An 18,061-nucleotide genomic window follows, 5' to 3' on the forward strand; every position below is an offset into this window, starting at 1 on the left:
TGGAGCAGGGACTTTAGGATTTATAGAACACATTGCACAACGAGTAGTAAAGTTCTTAAGTGTGACGTTGCAAAAAATTATTTTTAGAATGTTTGAATTCCAAAAAAAAGGAACTTTATAAAATTCTTCTAAATATGCAAAATCAGGTGAGCTATGGCCAATAAAAGATTTGAAGTTTGCTAACAGATTACTGTTATTTTGGCTCTGTTCATAAAGTAAGGAACAGAGACAAAAATACAGAGGCTTGATGAGGTAAAGCACTGTGCTCATATGGCCATATCTCAGCCAATTCGGAACACTTTAAACTGATTTAGAACATCTCGTATTTCATGATTTTGGTTCAGGTTATAGGATCCAAGTTAATAAATTCTAAAAATTTACTTTTGTGACGTCATTACTTTTGCATTTTTTTTGTTTAAGAAGTTAGACTGTAATATGCAAACAATCTTTTGGTAATAAAAAACGAAGCTTTAGTTAACTCAAATGTTTGTTTTTGTCATAGCCATTTTCAAGCTAGACTGTTGCTCCTTGTCTATTCTGGAAGGCCCCAGAAGCTTATTGAGCATAAGGAAGTAAAGGTCAAGGTGAGAGCAGAGATGAAATCACAAATTTCATTGTTCTCAATTTTTTTGCTTCCATTACTGAAGTTTGCTAATGTTTCTAAACATCACGTTCTTAGTTCTAGCAGCAACATTCTTATGAAAAATTTGTGTTGTTCATTGCAAATGTGTGATGCGGTAAAGAAATTATTGGCCTGATGAAGCAACACCCCAAGGCTCAGTTTTCGGCATGGTAAATATTTCCAAAGATAGTCCAAAACGAACATGGCTGTAAAAAGTAAAAACAAACCTACGGGACATTTGTAACTTTGAATGGAAAGACAGGCACCGCGGAGCAGGGGGTGTCTGATTGGCTTAAGCTTTTGCAAAAATGCTAAAATTTAAGTAATGGACTACCAGTAAAGCCTCTTTTTACTCAGTTTTACCCCCCCCCCCCTTCACTTTTTTAGACCCTCCACTTTCCTTAACGCTCCACGGTGCCTGAAAGAAGCTTGTGAACTAGAAGAAGAGAAACTTGCGTTGAAAAACTTTTTAACTAAAAGCTGGTTTTACAGAAAGTAAATTTATTTCCGAAAAAGTTTTTTATGAAAATAATAAATAATTGCCTAATTGACTTTGTCAAGAGAGGCTTGGCTCTGATGAAAGCGTTATGTCAAACTATAGATACATGAAACCAGTTTCGTTTCTCAAATTTTTGTTTGTATGCAAAACAGAAAGATGAAATGATAAAATTTTCTCGTACGGCGAACTAAACTTTTTTTTCCATAATAAATAACAAGAAAATTTTCTACATGAAAAATTTCACATAGTAGATCATGTGTTATAAAATGACATTAGAATGAAATAAACAAACATCTGAGCAAATATTGCCGACCGCAATGGAAGATTTTCAATAAAGTAAAGATAATCCTTCAAAAAACTGATGACTGTAGCCAGATAGAGAGAGAAAAAACCGATGTTTTCAATTCTTGAAGACCAACGGCTGTCTATTTTTGTCAACGCCTAACAGAAATACATGCGTGCACCACATGTATACAACGAGTACAGCGAATCGCTAGCAGGATACATGCCAACAGAAACATCTGCCCAGTTCTAATCAATATTTAAACTGTATAAGGTGATTTTTGCACAACTTTTGAGAGTATGTGGGTGGTTGGGGAGATTTTTTCGAAATAATCTGCGTCAGAGGATATAAATTGCTAGCACAATAGGTAAAGACCGTATCAAACAGCGAGAAGGCTGACTTATGCCTTAAACTTGGAAGGAGGAGTGAAATAAGCTAAAAATCTAATTCGTTTGATCTATTGACTTACAAAACTTCTTTGTTGCCTCATTCAATGGTATTTTTCTTATCAGTAAATAATGCAGCAAAATGAATCATTAATATCGAAATGTTTCTTTGCCATTAATCTGAGAAATAATATATTTATATGTTTTTATCGACAGGATAATTTCTCATTCCACGTGTCACAGCATTGGAGCTGTCAGTCAAAGTAAGCTTTCAATACTTTGATTGCAGCACTCAACTGCAATAAAATCTTCAATTGTTGGAACGAAAATGACATTTTGAGGCAAGCAAAATAATTTAATCTTGGAAGTAATCACTTTCTTGATCAATGCCAAAGCTAGAGGGATTCCCACACTAAAAAACTTATAAGCTAGTACCACGAAGCTTATCACTGTTAAATTCTGCTGCTAAGATAGCTCGTACTTCAATTTAAAGATTTAGTTTGCTAACAATAACGTGATATTAAATCTAAGCAATGATGCTTTTGTAAAACTGTTGTTTCGCATCCTAGAAAGGGTATTGCGCCTAATTTTAAAAGAATTGTATGCATTTCCAGGGTAGTATTGAGTCTCAAGCTGATTGCATCAATTTGGGTGTTTATTGATGGGCTGTGTCCGTTACTAGGAGGCGTCCGTTATTGAGAAGTGTCCGTTATTAGGAGATATCCAATTTTTGGAGGTGGCCACTATTAGAATGTTTACATTATGAGGAGGTTTCCGTTACTGAGAGGTTTTCATTACTAGTGAGGTGTCCGTAGATTGTGTTCGTTATTTGAAGGTGCCCGCTATTAGAAGGTTAAATTTATCGGGAGGTTTCCGTTATTGTGGGTGTTCATTACCAGAGAGGTGTCATTTGATTGGTTGTGTCAGCCATTAGAAGACGTCCATCATTGAGAGGTGTCCGTTATTTAAAGGTGCCCACTATTAGATGGTTTATGTTATTGAGAGGTGTCCGTTGCTAAAAGGTGCCCGCTATTGGAAGGTTTATGTCATTGAGCGGTGTCCGTTATCAAAAGGTGCCAGCTATTGGAAGGTTTATGTTATTGTGAGGTGTCCGTTATTAAAAGGTGCCCACTATTAGAAAGTTCATGCTATTGAGAGGTGTCCGTTGTCAAAAGGTGCCCGCTATTGGAAGGTTTATGTCATTGAGCGGTGTCCGTTATTAAAAGGTGCCCCCTATTAGAAGGTTTTTGTTATTGTGAGGTGTCCGTTATCAAAAAGTGTCCACTATTAGAAAGTTTATGTTATGGAGAGGTGAGAGGTGTCCGTTATTAAAAGGTGCCCACTATTAGAAAGTTTATGTTATTGAGAGGTGTCCGTTATTAAATGGTGCCTGCTATTGGAAGGTTTATGTCATTGGGGGGTGTCCGTTACTAAAAGGTGCCCCCTATTAGAAGGTTTTTTGTTATTATGAGGTGTCCGTTATTAAAAGGTGCTCACTATTAGAAGGTTTTTGTTATTGTGAGGTGTCTGTTGGTGGGTTTCCGTTATTGGGAGGTTATTGTCACCAGGAAAGTGTCCGTTGATGGAGGTGTCGATTTTTTGGAGGTGTTTATTATTGAGAGATGTCTGTTGTTAGGAGGGTTCTGCTATCGGGAGGTTCTGTTATTGAGAGGTTTTGGTTATTTGATGGTGTCCGTTGGTCGGGATGTCAAATAATGAGATATGTCCATTTTTTAAAGGTGTCCGTTATTGAGAGGTTTTTGTTAGGGGAAGGCTTCTGCGTGGAGCAGAACGTTTGACATTAAAATTGTGTACACAACCGATGAAATTTGATTAAAAACCATCCAATGGCTGCAAATGATATTTACAAATGCCTCCGAATAAACATGCGTAAAATTGATAATTCTACGAAACCTGAAGAATTTGATGAGTATTTTAGATGAATCAAGTGCGTCATGTGATAATTTCGGTTTTAATTTGATTTAATTCAGTCTGCAAGGCTGATTTCTATTGATGTATTAATATTCTGATTAAAAAAGTCTTCTTTAGGATCTGCCTTTTACTTTATATTTACTTAGCCCATAACTTGATGTTTGCAAATCTTCATGCGAGCAAGCAGAAAAAGAGAATATTTGCATCGGGCCAGGTGATTTTTATAGAATATTTATTTTAGAACACAAAACCAATTTTGTTCATTGAGAGAGCCTTGCCGCAACGGTCATTTGAATTTCCAGATGTCGCTGACTAATTATGCAACGATCGAATTCAAAACTTTGATTTCAACTGGCATTATGATATTTAAAGCATGGATTGAATGGGACAACTTTCACCATCGCCACCATTTGCTTTCAAAGAAGATGACCTATATGCAACCAGCAAGGTTACAAGGAATCTACTTTTGCATCCCTCATAAGCAAATAATACAAACATGTCATGCATGGTTACTCCCAAAGTCAAGATTAGTGCTCCTCCTTTGTCTGACCAACGAGCCAAAGCTTTTAAACATTTACAGTAAAGTTAAGTCTTCAAAGCCATGTATTTTCACCAACCTTTTTCACGAATGAATGATTCAGAACTCAGTTTTCTAAATCAGGAGTCCTTTACATTTCTATCGAAAATCTGAGCAAGGTGAAAGTCTTCAATTTCTAGATTTTATTCTTTGCATGATAATGGACACAGAAAAAAGATTCTTGTGCTCATCTGCATTAACTCTTTGTCTTCGTGTGGTCTGTATCAACTTTAAATAGGTGAGACAATGCTTTGGTACCAAAAAATTTCACAAAAGAGTAAAACCGGGCTAGTGCATGTTAAAATCTCAAAATGAAATCACAAATACACACTCCCCTCGCAAAAGTATTGCACCACCTTGAAATATTGAACATGTCAAATACATCTAAGTTCTTAGTGTTGCGGGAAATTGTGATGTTTGGTTGAGTTCTGAATTAATAAAGAGAACATACTATGATATTTGAAGATACAGCTTTTGTAGCAAAAAGGCATACCCACATCGCCATTCATAATTTGAATGGTTGTAACTTAAAAGCTGGGTAAAGGATCTACTTCCGGCCTTTGGTATGATATTATGGTATGTGATGGTTGGTTCAGTCAAATACTAAGTTGTGCAGGAAACGAAAAGTGAACTGATGACAATGAAACATTATATTCCAAATCTCCTAGGAAAAAGCTGAGTAAAAGCATTACAACATGTTTAAAGAGTTATTTTATTTTTTTTAAAGAGTTATTTTATTGTGAAGTCTAAAAAATAAATGAAAATTAGATCAAACCAAGACTCAAGAATCTCTGCCCTTTTACATTAGTACCTAGGAACTAAAAATTATCTATATTTGTTTGAAATGAAAACTTTTCTTTCATCTTCTGCTTCAAACTGGCAAAGCTATAAGTGGTAGCTACCAGTCAGGATTTGGATCCAGGTAGCTAAAGATTTTTCTGCTAATGCAGGTTAAACTTTTGGCAGCTGATGGAGACGCGCCATTCGCTTTTGAAGATCAAGGCTGTAAAGAGAATTTCTATCCAAATGCCAAGTTAATACATATTTATTTCTAAGTAAAAGAAGCTCAAAGATTCTTTTCATCGCATGCTCAATCAGATGGTGCGCATTACATAAAATCATTGTGAGTGATTTTGAATAAAGCTTATTTGATTGCAGCCCTACGAAACTCATAAAAACAAAGGATCCTGTGCTGGAAAGAAAACAGCTCCATATTTGAGAATCCACCTGCAAAATTCCGAAGAATTAATACAAGAAATGTGCAGAAACGAAGAAAAACTTTGAAGAATTTTCACCATTGTCATAGCTGTTGAGATTTGTAATTATAAACGCCTTGTGTAAACCATGTGGTTATGGTGTTGCCATGGTAGCAAAAGCAGCTGTTTCAGAGTATTCGTTCGGCAGACATTCTTTCACAAATCCAGGGGGTCACTAAAAGATATCTCATTTGTTTATGTTTTGAAGGAAGTCAAAACATGTAAGAGCTTTATATTATGAAATGTTTTTCCGAAAAATTTAATCCAAAAAATTTATTGCCGGAATAAGCGCATACATTATGAATAGGCGTTGGATACGTATTGTAAAAAATGGTGCCTTTTTGTCTAGGCCTGCACTTCCTATAATTGAAAACTTTCAAAGTCAAGCGTTTTTTTATGAAGCAACAAGTTAAAAAAATACCTTGGACTATTAAGTAGTAAACTAAAATGAGTTTTGAGGTGTACGACAGTTGATTTATGGCGATGAATTGCATAAATTGCACACGACTTAATTTTTCTGATGTTTTCTAAGCATATGTTGATTAGGAAGATCGTTAACGCGCCCCCCTAGAATTTCTTGAGGCGCGCCAGTAGTCTTCATGTGGGCAGGCATAGCAAAGAACCTGCGCGCAAAGAAAGAACCAATCGATTTGATGTGAAATTGTTCGGTGCATATGCGTGGTCGTATAGCTTCATTTTAACTGTGGTAAGTGTTTATGAATGACTGTGTGGCATGTAAGATGTCATATAGACACGCTCCTTGGGCAAAGCGCTGAAATATCGTGTCAGTATTCAGCGAACGCAAAGCTATTGATTCGAATCAAGTTTTTAGGCAAATAGAGACTTTTACAAATCCTTCAAACTGGATCCGGAAACTGAGCTGGGTAAGTGATCTTCCTCTTTCATGTAATAGTTGTATTTGTAGTTTCAGGCTTATTTTCTGCAGAGAGTCCTAAGAACAAAACGAATTCATGCAATGCTTTTGTTGCGTGAGAGGTAGCGAGTGTGCATGTAGATCCTTTGAATTGAAGTAAAAGAACGGCGACAAATTCGAGGCATACGGAAAGCTACATGCAAATAGTCCATGTAATATCACAAATAGCTAAATATTTAAAGAAAAGATTCATATAACTTGAATGTATATGTCTTCAGGTGCTAGCTTATGAAGCATGCGTTGATAATTCAGGTCTGCAAACTTTCTTCGTAGTCCTGTAGCAAATATTTGCATATTTACAAGCGTAATTAGATTTAACCTTGTCTTGCCTCGCTGATATAATATCGGTCACCTTGATAAATAATGAGCAATGATTTAACGTTATTTATAAATGTTATAAAGTGACCTAGCAGAAATTTTATCTGACTATGTAGAGTGTGTAAGTTTTTTTCGATTTGCTTCCGTGAAAAATTGCTACTTCCATTCAAATGAAAGATGATATTTCAAAATGTTAATAATTAAACATTTTCTATAAACTTCTAAAGAAAAATATTTGAAATACATAGAGCCAAATTATCTGCTGGATATCGATAGCAAAATCTGTTTGACAGGCGAAGAAGTCATCAACATAAATTTTGAAAATACGAATAGAATTTATGTTTGTCTGAGGCACTTTCCAAAACAAAAACTAACCATTCGTGAAATGTCAAAAATTACCATCCACGATTTCGCAATGATGAAAATTAGCAAACAGATAAATTATATTAGCAAAATCATCAGTGACAAACTATTTTTAAATTGCAGCTTAATCTATTTCTAGTAACAGACTCTATCTCAGTGAAAAGCTGCGTGGGAGAAAGGTGCTGCGAGCGAGCGGTAGGGTGCTATTTCGATTGAAGTAAGACGTTTCATTCATATCCAAAGAAAAATTCTTTTTTAGGAAATTTGGTCTATAATTTAGTCATCATAAATGTAAGCTTTGTGGGAAAGAAGTAGGTGGAAAATCACGTGTCAAAAACCGAGTATGAATAATTTTTTACCATATGTTTTCATAATATAAAGCGTATATTTTTGTGACACAAAAAGTCTGATTGTTTGCTCGGCACTCGCAATTCAATATAAGGAAGATTAAATTACTTAAATACAAATTTTCAATTCACAATACGTCCTTCATGTCAACTTTTCACAATACGTCCTTCATGTCAACTTGCAAGTTTTGTATTCTTTCTTGAATGACAGAGAACACCCTGGAGCACAGAGCCAAGGGCAATGACAACATATATTTTCCATGAAAACAACTCATTACTCCAGATTATCTTTGGGTCAAAATGTACAAATGTTATAAAGATATACAATAAGAACATAATGTGAAAGCTTGAGTAGTCACTTAAAACCATCCTACAACTTAGAATTTTCTTGACTTTATCATATAACGTAAATCCTCGAATAAGCCCCGGGGGCATATTTCCCAAAAATTATTTTGGGGTGGGCCTTGTTCGAGAGAAGTGAAGCTTATTCGAACAGTAATTATGAATAAGCTACAATTAAAGTTAATCTTTATTAGGAGCCACATAAACTGACTCGGTTATTATCTCACAGCCAGATCTTCTTTTGATATCGTTAACTATACCTGCTTCGTGATGAAATTTAGAGAAAGTTCTTCATTAGGTGTTACCACAACTATTTCTATTTCAGTATCAAACTAACACCAGGACGATTTGTTGCAATTTTTCAATTTTTTTGTGTGAATTCATTGCATTGAATTCAATTCATCAGCAAGATCCTCTTTCTGTGCAATAAGCTTTGTGGAAAATCCACAGAAAGATTATCGTTGGATTTTGTCATTCACATTTATTTTGACTTAAGTCTAACACCATATCTCTATTTGGTGCAGCCCTATAAATCTTCTTAGGGTTTGAATCCAAAAAGATAGATAGCCTTTGAAAGTAGCTAGCTACAATTACCTTCTGATGACACTGGAGAGAGATCCACATTAGATGATGTGTCTGCTTAACATTTAATTAATACTGAATGAAGATATCCTAACAGCATTTTGGAAGTGGTCCTATCATTTGTTTTTTACGTGAAATAAACCAAAATATTGAATAAAGTAGAAACCTGCATTAAAGAACCTAGGTTTTTTCTGGCAACCTGAATAGGTTCTTAATTAATAGGCTGCTATTTTAAATCAAGTCTGTAAAGTTTTTAACAAGGTTCTTTTATACGCACAGGCCTTGCATACATAAACATTGTTTCCCACCGCAAGTTTTCTCACTGACATTCTCACTCATATTTTGCATGTTAGATTTCAAGTTGGGGTGTCCAATTAGAATGCAACATACCAAAACCTAATTTACTTTATTGTTCTTTAATTTGCCCGTGTGAATAAGAATAAGAATACAAGTCTAAAAGTCTTTTCAAAAATATAAGAACCTATACAAGTTTCAGCCTCTTTGGGTCTCTTATTAAGGGGGTTAAACGATTAAGTTTCAGCCTTAAGGTTCTAATTAAAACAGGTTTTTTATGCGGGTTTCTACTGTATGTCGGCGCGATCGTCTTCTCGACTAGGTCTGGTTTGACACCCATAAAGAATGGGGAAAGCCTTATGATAAAAAAGAAAGCCACAAAAACGGTCTTCAAACCAGAGCCATAAATCATGCATTCGAGGGAGGGCATTAACTAGAGAGGCCATTGGCAATCCAGCCTTGCTCCTTTCCGTCAGATGCAAATAATAGCTTGTTGCCTTTTTTCCTTAAAAACAACGGAGTTTCTACATATGAAAGGCACGAAATTCGAATCAAAAAATTGAAATGCGTATCATTTCTAACAGCGAGGTTTTTATTTTGAATGAACTGCTTTTTCTATAATCTTAAAATCAAAGTTTCAGACAGAAACGATTCTCAACCTTGATGTGTTCAAAACTTGTCTGAATAACGGGTGTTTCACCCACTAAGCACATAAAGAGAAACATCAGGTGCGGTATTAGCTTTAATTGCTAGATTGTTTGATACAGGTGTTAAAGTCTGTAGTTGGTAGAAACATCATTTCCAGTGTTTCTCACATAATAGTGTTACTTTGCTTTTTTAGGGTCTCATACATCTCTCACTCAGTTGATTCTTTACGTTACTCTATTTTGCAGATTAGAGTAACGTTGAATTTGGTAACAAGTGCTGGTTGGCGACAGACCAGAAACAGAATAGCGGAAAGAACAGAAAGCGATAGTTGCACGACTGCTTAAAACCAATAACGAGAACATCATTATTTAAGAAGCAAGTCCTCGCCAGGAGTATGCTCACAATTTAGCAAACAAAACCTGAAGCAAAGCAAATGACAGCAGTTGACAGAAAACTAATCAAAGAAAAGGATCTCTTCTGAGCCATCAACTGTAAACTGCATGTTAATAAACCATACTTTTAATAAAGCATATTTAACTTTGTCTGTGCAAATAGACCTTGATGTACTTATGATAGGACATCAGAATCTTCATTAAAGACAAGTAAACTGCCAGTTGATTTGGTAAATATTGATTCAAGAAAAGAAATATTATCACATCCATACGCCAGCGGCAATCAAGACTGTAAGCCTTATTATAAAAAAAGCAAAGGCTGATATTAATTAACATTGACGAGCATAAAACATCAAGTCGAGTGATCATCACAACAAGATTAGTAAGCACAGCCTGTAACCAAAAACTGAACATTTAAAGCCTTGGAAACAGGTTTTGCTGTGAACTGAAGTCTTACTCGCGAGGAATTCACAAACACACCACCAATTGACTTTCTTTTGATCTTGATAAAGAAAGAGATATTAGAAAACTTGCAAGAAGCACCTGCCCACGTCATTGTTGAATCTACGATATTACGGGTTTTAATAAGAAATACATTTGAATCTATTCACATACGAATAAGTGCATGCTGAGAAAGGTCTGACTTTCTTGTGTTTACTCAAAGCAAAGGCGCTAGAGATACCTTGGGTTTGATTGTAGTCTTTAGACTTCTAAGGAGACAAAGTCTTATGCAGACAAATACAGTGAAAGTCAATCAACGAGTGGTATTTACTGTTCATAACATCTCAGCGTGCAGAGGGACTCAATATGCTAAGCATTGTGATCTGATCTGCCATACTCTTTACGGTGTGGCTATTAAAGTCTGTTTACAAACTAAAAGAAGCTTAATGGAAATCTATGGCAAACCTTCTTCGCCTGCAAATTAACTTTCTGGTAAGAACAAGTGTTAATCGGCAAACTGATTAACAAGGAAAGCGAAAATTTACTTGCAGTGTTATTACAGCAGATTGAAATTTTGATAGTCAAAAGCGAGAAAATTTGTTACTTTGTTCAAAACAGTGAAGAAGCCATTCACTGCTTGGCAATCAAGAAGAAAACTGCGATGCATGACGGCAGAGTTGATTCATGAAAACTCCGATTTATCAGAAATATCGTCGTCTTAAATTTTCTTTGATCATTGAATTTATCTACAAGTAAAAAGCCGATAAACTAAAATTGACAAAAGCTTGCTTTGCAGCAGACCGCAGACTAGCAATCTGAAAAGAAGATTAGTTGCCAACCGTCAGCTTGCTAGCAATACGAAGCAGGAGATTGAAAAGCAGCAACCGTGGATGTGTTAGGCCAGCGATATCTAAGGTGAAATTTCGCTTAGATGTGTGATGCTGCAAAAAGGATTCACAAATTAGCAGATTTTGAATACATTCTGTTTGCAGTTGACGGCTTTTGGTCTGTTTATCTACTTTTTGAAAGATTTAAGCTCTATACATGCTACAACAAATGTTTTTGCAAATCGTAGAAATTTGACTGAAACTATTTTGATATTCAGACAACGAGCTACCATGAACGGATCTAATTACTCCCAGCCAGGGAACTATGGGTATGATACAAACGACTTCGAGACACATCAGGCAAACGAGGCTTACGATCAGCATCTAAGAGAGGTCATGCAGCTTCAAGGGGAGAACTATCTTGAATACGACAACTATGGTCAAGGTATTGATCCATATGCTGGTCAGTATTCTGCATCAAATGAGCCGCAGTTTCAATATCAAAACACGGACTATAACGACCTTCAGCAGGCGGCATATCAAGACTACCACCTAACTGATGCTGACTCTGTGCATCAAAATATATCCCCCGGTGAATATGCACCGCTATCGCAAAATATCTCACCAGCGAGCTTCTCATCTGATGGTAGGCAATTCTATCAAGAAAGCACGCCGGAAAACGTAGCGAACATCCAACTAGATTTGCAAATCAGACAGCAAAACAGGACAATTAATGTAAATGATGGATCTCCATTTCAAAACATTGAAAATCCATTTGCCAACCAAAATACTCCTAAACATGTAACTGCTAACGTAGGAACTGAAGTCCCCAATTCGGTCAATGGTATATTTGAAATGGAGGGTAGCGTTGAGCCTAATGGGCCTATTCTAGGAGGACATGGGTACATACCTGCCCAGACTATGCAAAAGGCCTATTATGAGCTTGGTGAAACTCCCGAAATAAAAGCTGCATGTTTACGGGGCTTCAGACAACAAATTGACATTCACCAAGAAGAGAACAATTTCGACGAGCACAGCGATGCATTCTTGCTTAAGTTTCTACGAAGCAGAAAATTTGATGTCGAAGCAGCATATTCTTTACTTGAGAAATATTACAACGTCAGGGAAAATAAGCCCGAAGTTTTTCGAAATTTAACTCGAAAAAACGTGAAACGAACAATGGAACAAGGCATTGTAGGTGTACTGCCGCAAAGAGACAAAAAAGGGCGAGTTATAATGACATTCAATTTCAGCAAATGGAATATGAGTCTAGCTTTTCATTTTGAGAAGCTCTTAAGAGTGTTTGTTTATACACTAGAAAAACTTTTCGAAAATGAAGAGACGCAAATCAACGGAGTTGTTATCATATGCAATTTGACTCAGCTCAGCGTTTTGCAGACAAAAAGTTTGGGAGCACCAATGATAGATAAAGTGCTGGAAATATTCGAGGTAGGTTGGACCATGTGGTGCTTTTAAGTCAGTAGAGATAAATCGTTGATATTTAATGCCTAAGGCAAGTAGAAACGGTTTGGGGGCAAAGTATTAAGAAGAGGCGTTTTCATGCTTCGTCTTCATTAGAAGATAACGAGGCCGTATCCAAGCGAAAGAACCCCATAATGCATCTTTGCATGGTGCAAAATTCACCAAAATTTATCTAAACAACACATTTCAATCAGCCCCGCTCGCCGCTATATGAGAAAATTTGTCTCCTGCCATCGAAACTTCCTCGTCCAATGGCTTTGGAAATATAGGCTCTGCTCTTTAAATCATTAGGAGGCCACGGTTCTAAGCCTCAATTGCCATCACGGCAGCTAAAGCCTTGGCAGCTCACATCTTTTATAAACGTATATGATATTTTTTGGGGCCTCAATAATACTGCATGTACTTAAAACGTATAATTTTGCATTTCAAACGAAAAAGCTAGGCCCAAACAGCTTCAGTGTTAGAAAACTTGGTCTCAGTCTTAAGAAAACAGTGTAAAAGGATCGTTAATTAATATCGCAGTGGTCAATGAAAAATAATGGGGGGGGCGAATATGTCGGGAAAATACAAGGGAGAAAAGGCACGTCTACTGGAAAAGAATTCCTTGGTCATCTTCTCTTCTTGTGTTTGCCACACGCTAAACCTAGTTTGGGTTAATTCGGCACAGTCATGTGACGAGGTGAAATTATTCATCAGCCATGTACAAAAGCTCTACTGTCTATTCTCTACAGAAACTCAGCCAGATGGGGGATTCTTCTTGTATGCACTGGTACATCCTTCATGCAACATCAACCACTCCTAGGTCTGTTTATTATCAAGTAGGCCATCTTAAGGATTTCTTGCCGGTGTCTGTTGAACAGTGCCTTGAGTTCAAGAGAAAATCTTCAACTAGATCATATTATAAAATAAATCTTGGATAAAGACAAATATGCTCTCTGCCATATAGGATTAATCAAAACCCGAAATATAATCTCTTTGCAACGTTGATTAAAATTTCAGAATTTCGGAGCTTAAAACTTCAGCTGCTTGCAATGAGAAAACCACGGAGGCCCAACTTCGCAAAGAAATGCTTATACGCGCTTAAATTTTCACCTGTCATGCTCTTAGTAAACAAGCTGTAGCCAAGATTAAGGGTACCACAAGGCTAGTTTATATCTATCTGATTACTGTTTATACATACAGTGTTTCAGTGTGTCAGAAATAATGGTCTTTGATTATAATCTTCGTTCAGAAATGTCTTCTCTGTCAACATGCCAGAATATTAATGGCCTTATCCATAAAATGTAGTTATGATGAAGTTCAGGAATATGGTTGTTAAAATTAATTTGCTTTTAAAAAATCTTTTGCGTTCCTCAGTTGAAGGGACTCCTTAATTGCAAACTTTGAAGATAGAAAATTACCATGTGTTGGCATCTTTTGTTCAGGCTCGCTGATATTTCTAGATGTGTGGAACTAAATCAGATTGGCAGAATTAAAAAGCTTCTTTTAATATGACCTACAATTCAATTGGAATCAAAAACCAATCCAAGGTGCTTGTGCACTTGCAAACTTTTGGATTTCTTTTTTAAAAATAAAGATGTATAAAAAAAAATATCTATGGTTTTGAAAAGGCTACCTCCAATCGCTGAACTGGTTCTGATCTTATATATACCTCTCTTAAATATACCTCTCTTATATATACCTCTCCTATATATACCTCTTTACCTTTTATAAGGTGTCCATAGCCAGTGACATGTTCGTTTCAGTGATGACTATCTCTCAATTATCCTAGATTAGGCCAAACTCTAAATTCATCACATTTCTATACAGAAACATTGCACACGCATATACTTTTTGTTAGAAACTTATTCACCTCACAATTATGAATCTGTCTTTTTGAGTTTGCCTGAGGCTTAACAAGGTCCTGTCGTTTATCCTTTTATTAGAGGTTTTCACTTGTCAATTTATAGAGGATAAAGGATAGGAAAGATCCTTGTAGCTGTGTTTTTGTCGACAAAGTTAATGCAAATCTCTTTTAACCATTTATAAATTGCATCAGGGGATTATCTCCAACAAGTTTGATTAATATCTGAATAAACCAAAACTGTGGTTTGTAGAAACATCAAAATTGTTGAATCATGAAAGACTTTTGAACCAAGATAATAGCCAGCAGTCCCATTGGTAATAAAATCTAACAAAATATCACCCTGTCATTTACATTCTTCATCGCCTTCTCTCCGCATCGAGGCTCGCTTTGAATGCACAGCTCATTACGTTACGACTAGGGATCTATTCCTACTGGCTTTTCTAATAAGTACTGTTGCCTAGCTTTGCCTAAGGTTGAAGCCCTGAAAATTGCTTAAAACCCCAAGCACTTTAATGGTTCTTGGAAACTTCAGCTTGGTGCTTTCCGAAAGCTGAAAACTTGGAAAGACTGTTGAATACTTAAAATAGATTATTACTTACATTCAGAAATCCCCAGTAGTGAATAATATCATGTTTTTTATGTTGAAGTTTTAGAAATGCATTAATAATATCAATATAAAATTGTTCTTCGTTAACAGTTAGTCAGCTATTTCTTTTATCAACGACACTTTCTTTTTTGCTTAGGGTAATTTTCCATTTCGCCTAAACGCAATCCACTTGCTGAATCCACCATGGCACTTCAAGCTTCTTTGGAAAATGGTTGATCCGCTGAAGAAAATAAAGCAGAAAACGGCTCGAAGAATATTTATTCACGATGGCGATCTTAGCCGGTTTCAAGCCGAGTTTGATCCGGAAATTCTACCGAAGGAGCTAGGTGGGAAATGCCCGCCTTATGACAATTCGTTGTGGGTGAAAGAGATTCTAGAACCAGAACAGAGCCAGCAGGTACAGAACCAGAAAGCACAGGGTCTCCAGCCTCCATCAACCCCAAGTCTACGCAGATCCCCAACCCAGACGCGAAAAGTATCAACAATGAAGAAATTGGAACTATGATGGAAAAATGTTGAAGAAAAATTAATACTATTAAGCCTATTTACCTACTATTTGTAAATAAAGAGGATATTTCTTGAAGGCGCCAGCTGTTAGGTAGAAAAATGTTGACTATTCTGCATTTGGATGAAATGTGAACAGTTTTTGTTAAATTTGCGATTATGGTGTTTCAAAATTCTTCAAAAAGCATAAATATGTTTAGACATCCTTGGCAGCGTGGTCGTAAAAATTCATTCCAATCCCAGAATGATTTTTCCTTTCCCAGATGCCTTAATCCCATTCCCCAGAGCAAAAAAACCAAGCCCCATTTCCCGGTTTGCTACTTTGGGGCTCTCTATGAAGGGTAAAGGTTCCCAACCTGAAGGAAGAAGGGAAAGCCATCTTATTTGGTGCCATGGTAGCCAGTTCCTTTCCTTGCAACTTTTAGATTATCAAGCATTGCATCTACAATACTTGCCAGTACGGTTGGAAAGCCTTCCCATGTAAACACCATGTAAACAGACAAAGCAAGTCTAAAACAACCTTATCAATGAATCGCTGTTGCTTCCAAAATTTTGAGCACCTCCCCCGCACAATGTTGTTTCTTAATACCTTCGCACAACTCTCAGTGACAGCAAAATTGAACAACATTGTGACGTAAGCTAGAGATGTGGGGGGGGGGGAAGGGGGGGGTTAAGAAAACCATTAGCTTGGAGTAAGTGTTCTGATAATGTTTGCAAGCATTGTAGGTCTTCATTTTCTGATTGAGACTAAGTAGGATATGACGTCATAATTCGCCTTGCCGTGGAAATGCTTTATGATAGAAATGCTCATGGCCATATGGAGAGGCGAGCAAACCTTCTTACGTCATGATATAAGGGTCTACAAGAGCTGTTGCTAGGACGAAATGTTTTAGAGGGGGGGGAGGGGCTGTTGGGTAGATGGCCTAAGTTGGTAGAAATTCTCAAATAACAAGTCCATTTAATAACAATGGTATCTCTGGCATCATTTCCATCTAACTAAACCAAAAATTCGCCGAGGGGCTAATGAACTTGGTGATGTCAGCCACCCCCTACACCCACACCCACCACCTCTAGCTACGGTCATACATGGCACAAGAGGGAATTTCTACCTGTCTTGCCGTCTTACGTTGGTGCTGATCTTTAACAATTCGCAGCAAGCGTAGCTTGTTGACTACAGAATCTCAAATTTGCTGAGGGATCTCTGTAGGTAGGTGTAAGTATGCTCTTTCGTTTTCCTTTGTTCTTGGTATCGGATCGAATATCACTGGTTGGATTATAAGTGATTACTTCTTTAAAGGATCTTCTGATAATGAATACCGAGCCGGTTAATACAATTCATTCTTCAATTAAGTTGAGTCTCAAATAACAGCTCAACACGGTCTCATACTCGAGCAAATTTACAAAGCACTTCTGAAACAGAAGGCTTTGATTGTTTTGGATAAGCTGGTGAAACAACAAGGGGTTATCTATCTTTCACGAACTTGAAATGATGCATAGAGTCTAGATCTTCATTAACTGAGAAAAAATTGGCGAAATGTTTTGTCTTCCATAAACAGAGTAAGCTACCGCCATTGTGATAAAGCAAGAAATTGGGGACGAAAAGTTCTTAGGGATAATTTTATTTTAGATACCAAAATACATATGTTCAAAAAGCTTACAATATCTCCTTACGAGTAAACAAAGAAGGAATAACTAATAATCTGACTTGCCCACCAAATAGGCTTGCGCTAGAGACGTTTTTTGTAGTTAGTGCAAAAGAAAAGGACCAAAATTTTCGCAAAGGACGAAAAGAGGACCTACCTCATCCTCTTGTAGGAGAAGAAAGAATTACGATTACAGTTCAATAATAGGACACGAATTCTTATTAAATAAATCCTTTATTGCATGGTTAAAATATATTTTATATTTATATCAAGTTAAATTTAGGTTAAAGCATAAAAGAACGTGAAAAATGACATATATGGAAAAGGACATAATTTTTTGTATTAAGCTAACTGGCAGCTTGAAATATCATTGGTGAATTAAAAGAAGGCCTAGCCTTTCACGCAAACAACTTAATGACGACGTCCTGTCACCCGTAATATGTTGATACCTGTCTAAAGTTAAAGTTAATGTTGATACCTGTCTTATGATAAGGAGTTGTGTCCACGCGAGCCAAAAAATCACTATTAACAAGTGCAATACTAAGTATCGCAAAGTTCAGTATTTCGTACGGAACGAGGCCTTGGTGTCATTTTTAAGTTAAATAACGCTTACTCAGTTAGCCCGAGGCAAAAAAAATTCCATATTCCCACAGAAATATCCCTTAATTCAGTACTTGGATTACCAACTTAGGCCGCGTGAGATGTATTCTTATAAAGATCTCTTTATCAACATTCTCAGTTTAAACTTCTACCATTGTTATAATGTTATGACTAAAACTGCTTTGCTTGAACTATTTTCTTGGAGCTTAGGGATCTGAATAGGAATGACGTCACACAAAGTACAGACGAAAAATCCTATATTTAGCAAATTGTCGATAAGTTCTTGCCCCTAAAAGAGGGATGTTACAAAGAGCGATGCGACACGAAGAGAGGACA

The 18,061-nt window shown here is 36.6% G+C and overlaps 1 protein-coding gene across 2 annotated transcripts; it reads left to right on the plus strand.

Moving 5' to 3' along the window:
- The first annotated feature begins 6,099 nt into the window (after window positions 1–6,099).
- On the plus strand, window positions 6,100–16,152 carry LOC135692575 (retinaldehyde-binding protein 1). Of its 2 annotated transcripts, XM_065210754.2 has the most exons (4): window positions 6,100–6,439; window positions 7,310–7,365; window positions 9,629–12,492; window positions 15,115–16,152. In XM_065210754.2, exons 3-4 carry the CDS (start codon window positions 11,335–11,337, stop codon window positions 15,481–15,483), a joined length of 1,527 nt encoding a protein of 508 aa, XP_065066826.1. In that variant the 5' UTR covers window positions 6,100–6,439; window positions 7,310–7,365; window positions 9,629–11,334; the 3' UTR covers window positions 15,484–16,152. The 2 variants fall into 2 exon arrangements, with proteins under 2 accessions (XP_065066826.1, XP_065066825.1); XM_065210753.2 differs by lacking the exon at window positions 7,310–7,365.
- Window positions 16,153–18,061: the final 1,909 nt, after the last annotated feature.

This window comes from Rhopilema esculentum, chromosome 3 (genome assembly GCF_057945365.1).
Source record: "Rhopilema esculentum isolate cy_ngs chromosome 3, ASM5794536v1, whole genome shotgun sequence".
In the NCBI taxonomy this organism is placed as follows: Eukaryota; Metazoa; Cnidaria; class Scyphozoa; order Rhizostomeae; family Rhizostomatidae; genus Rhopilema; species Rhopilema esculentum.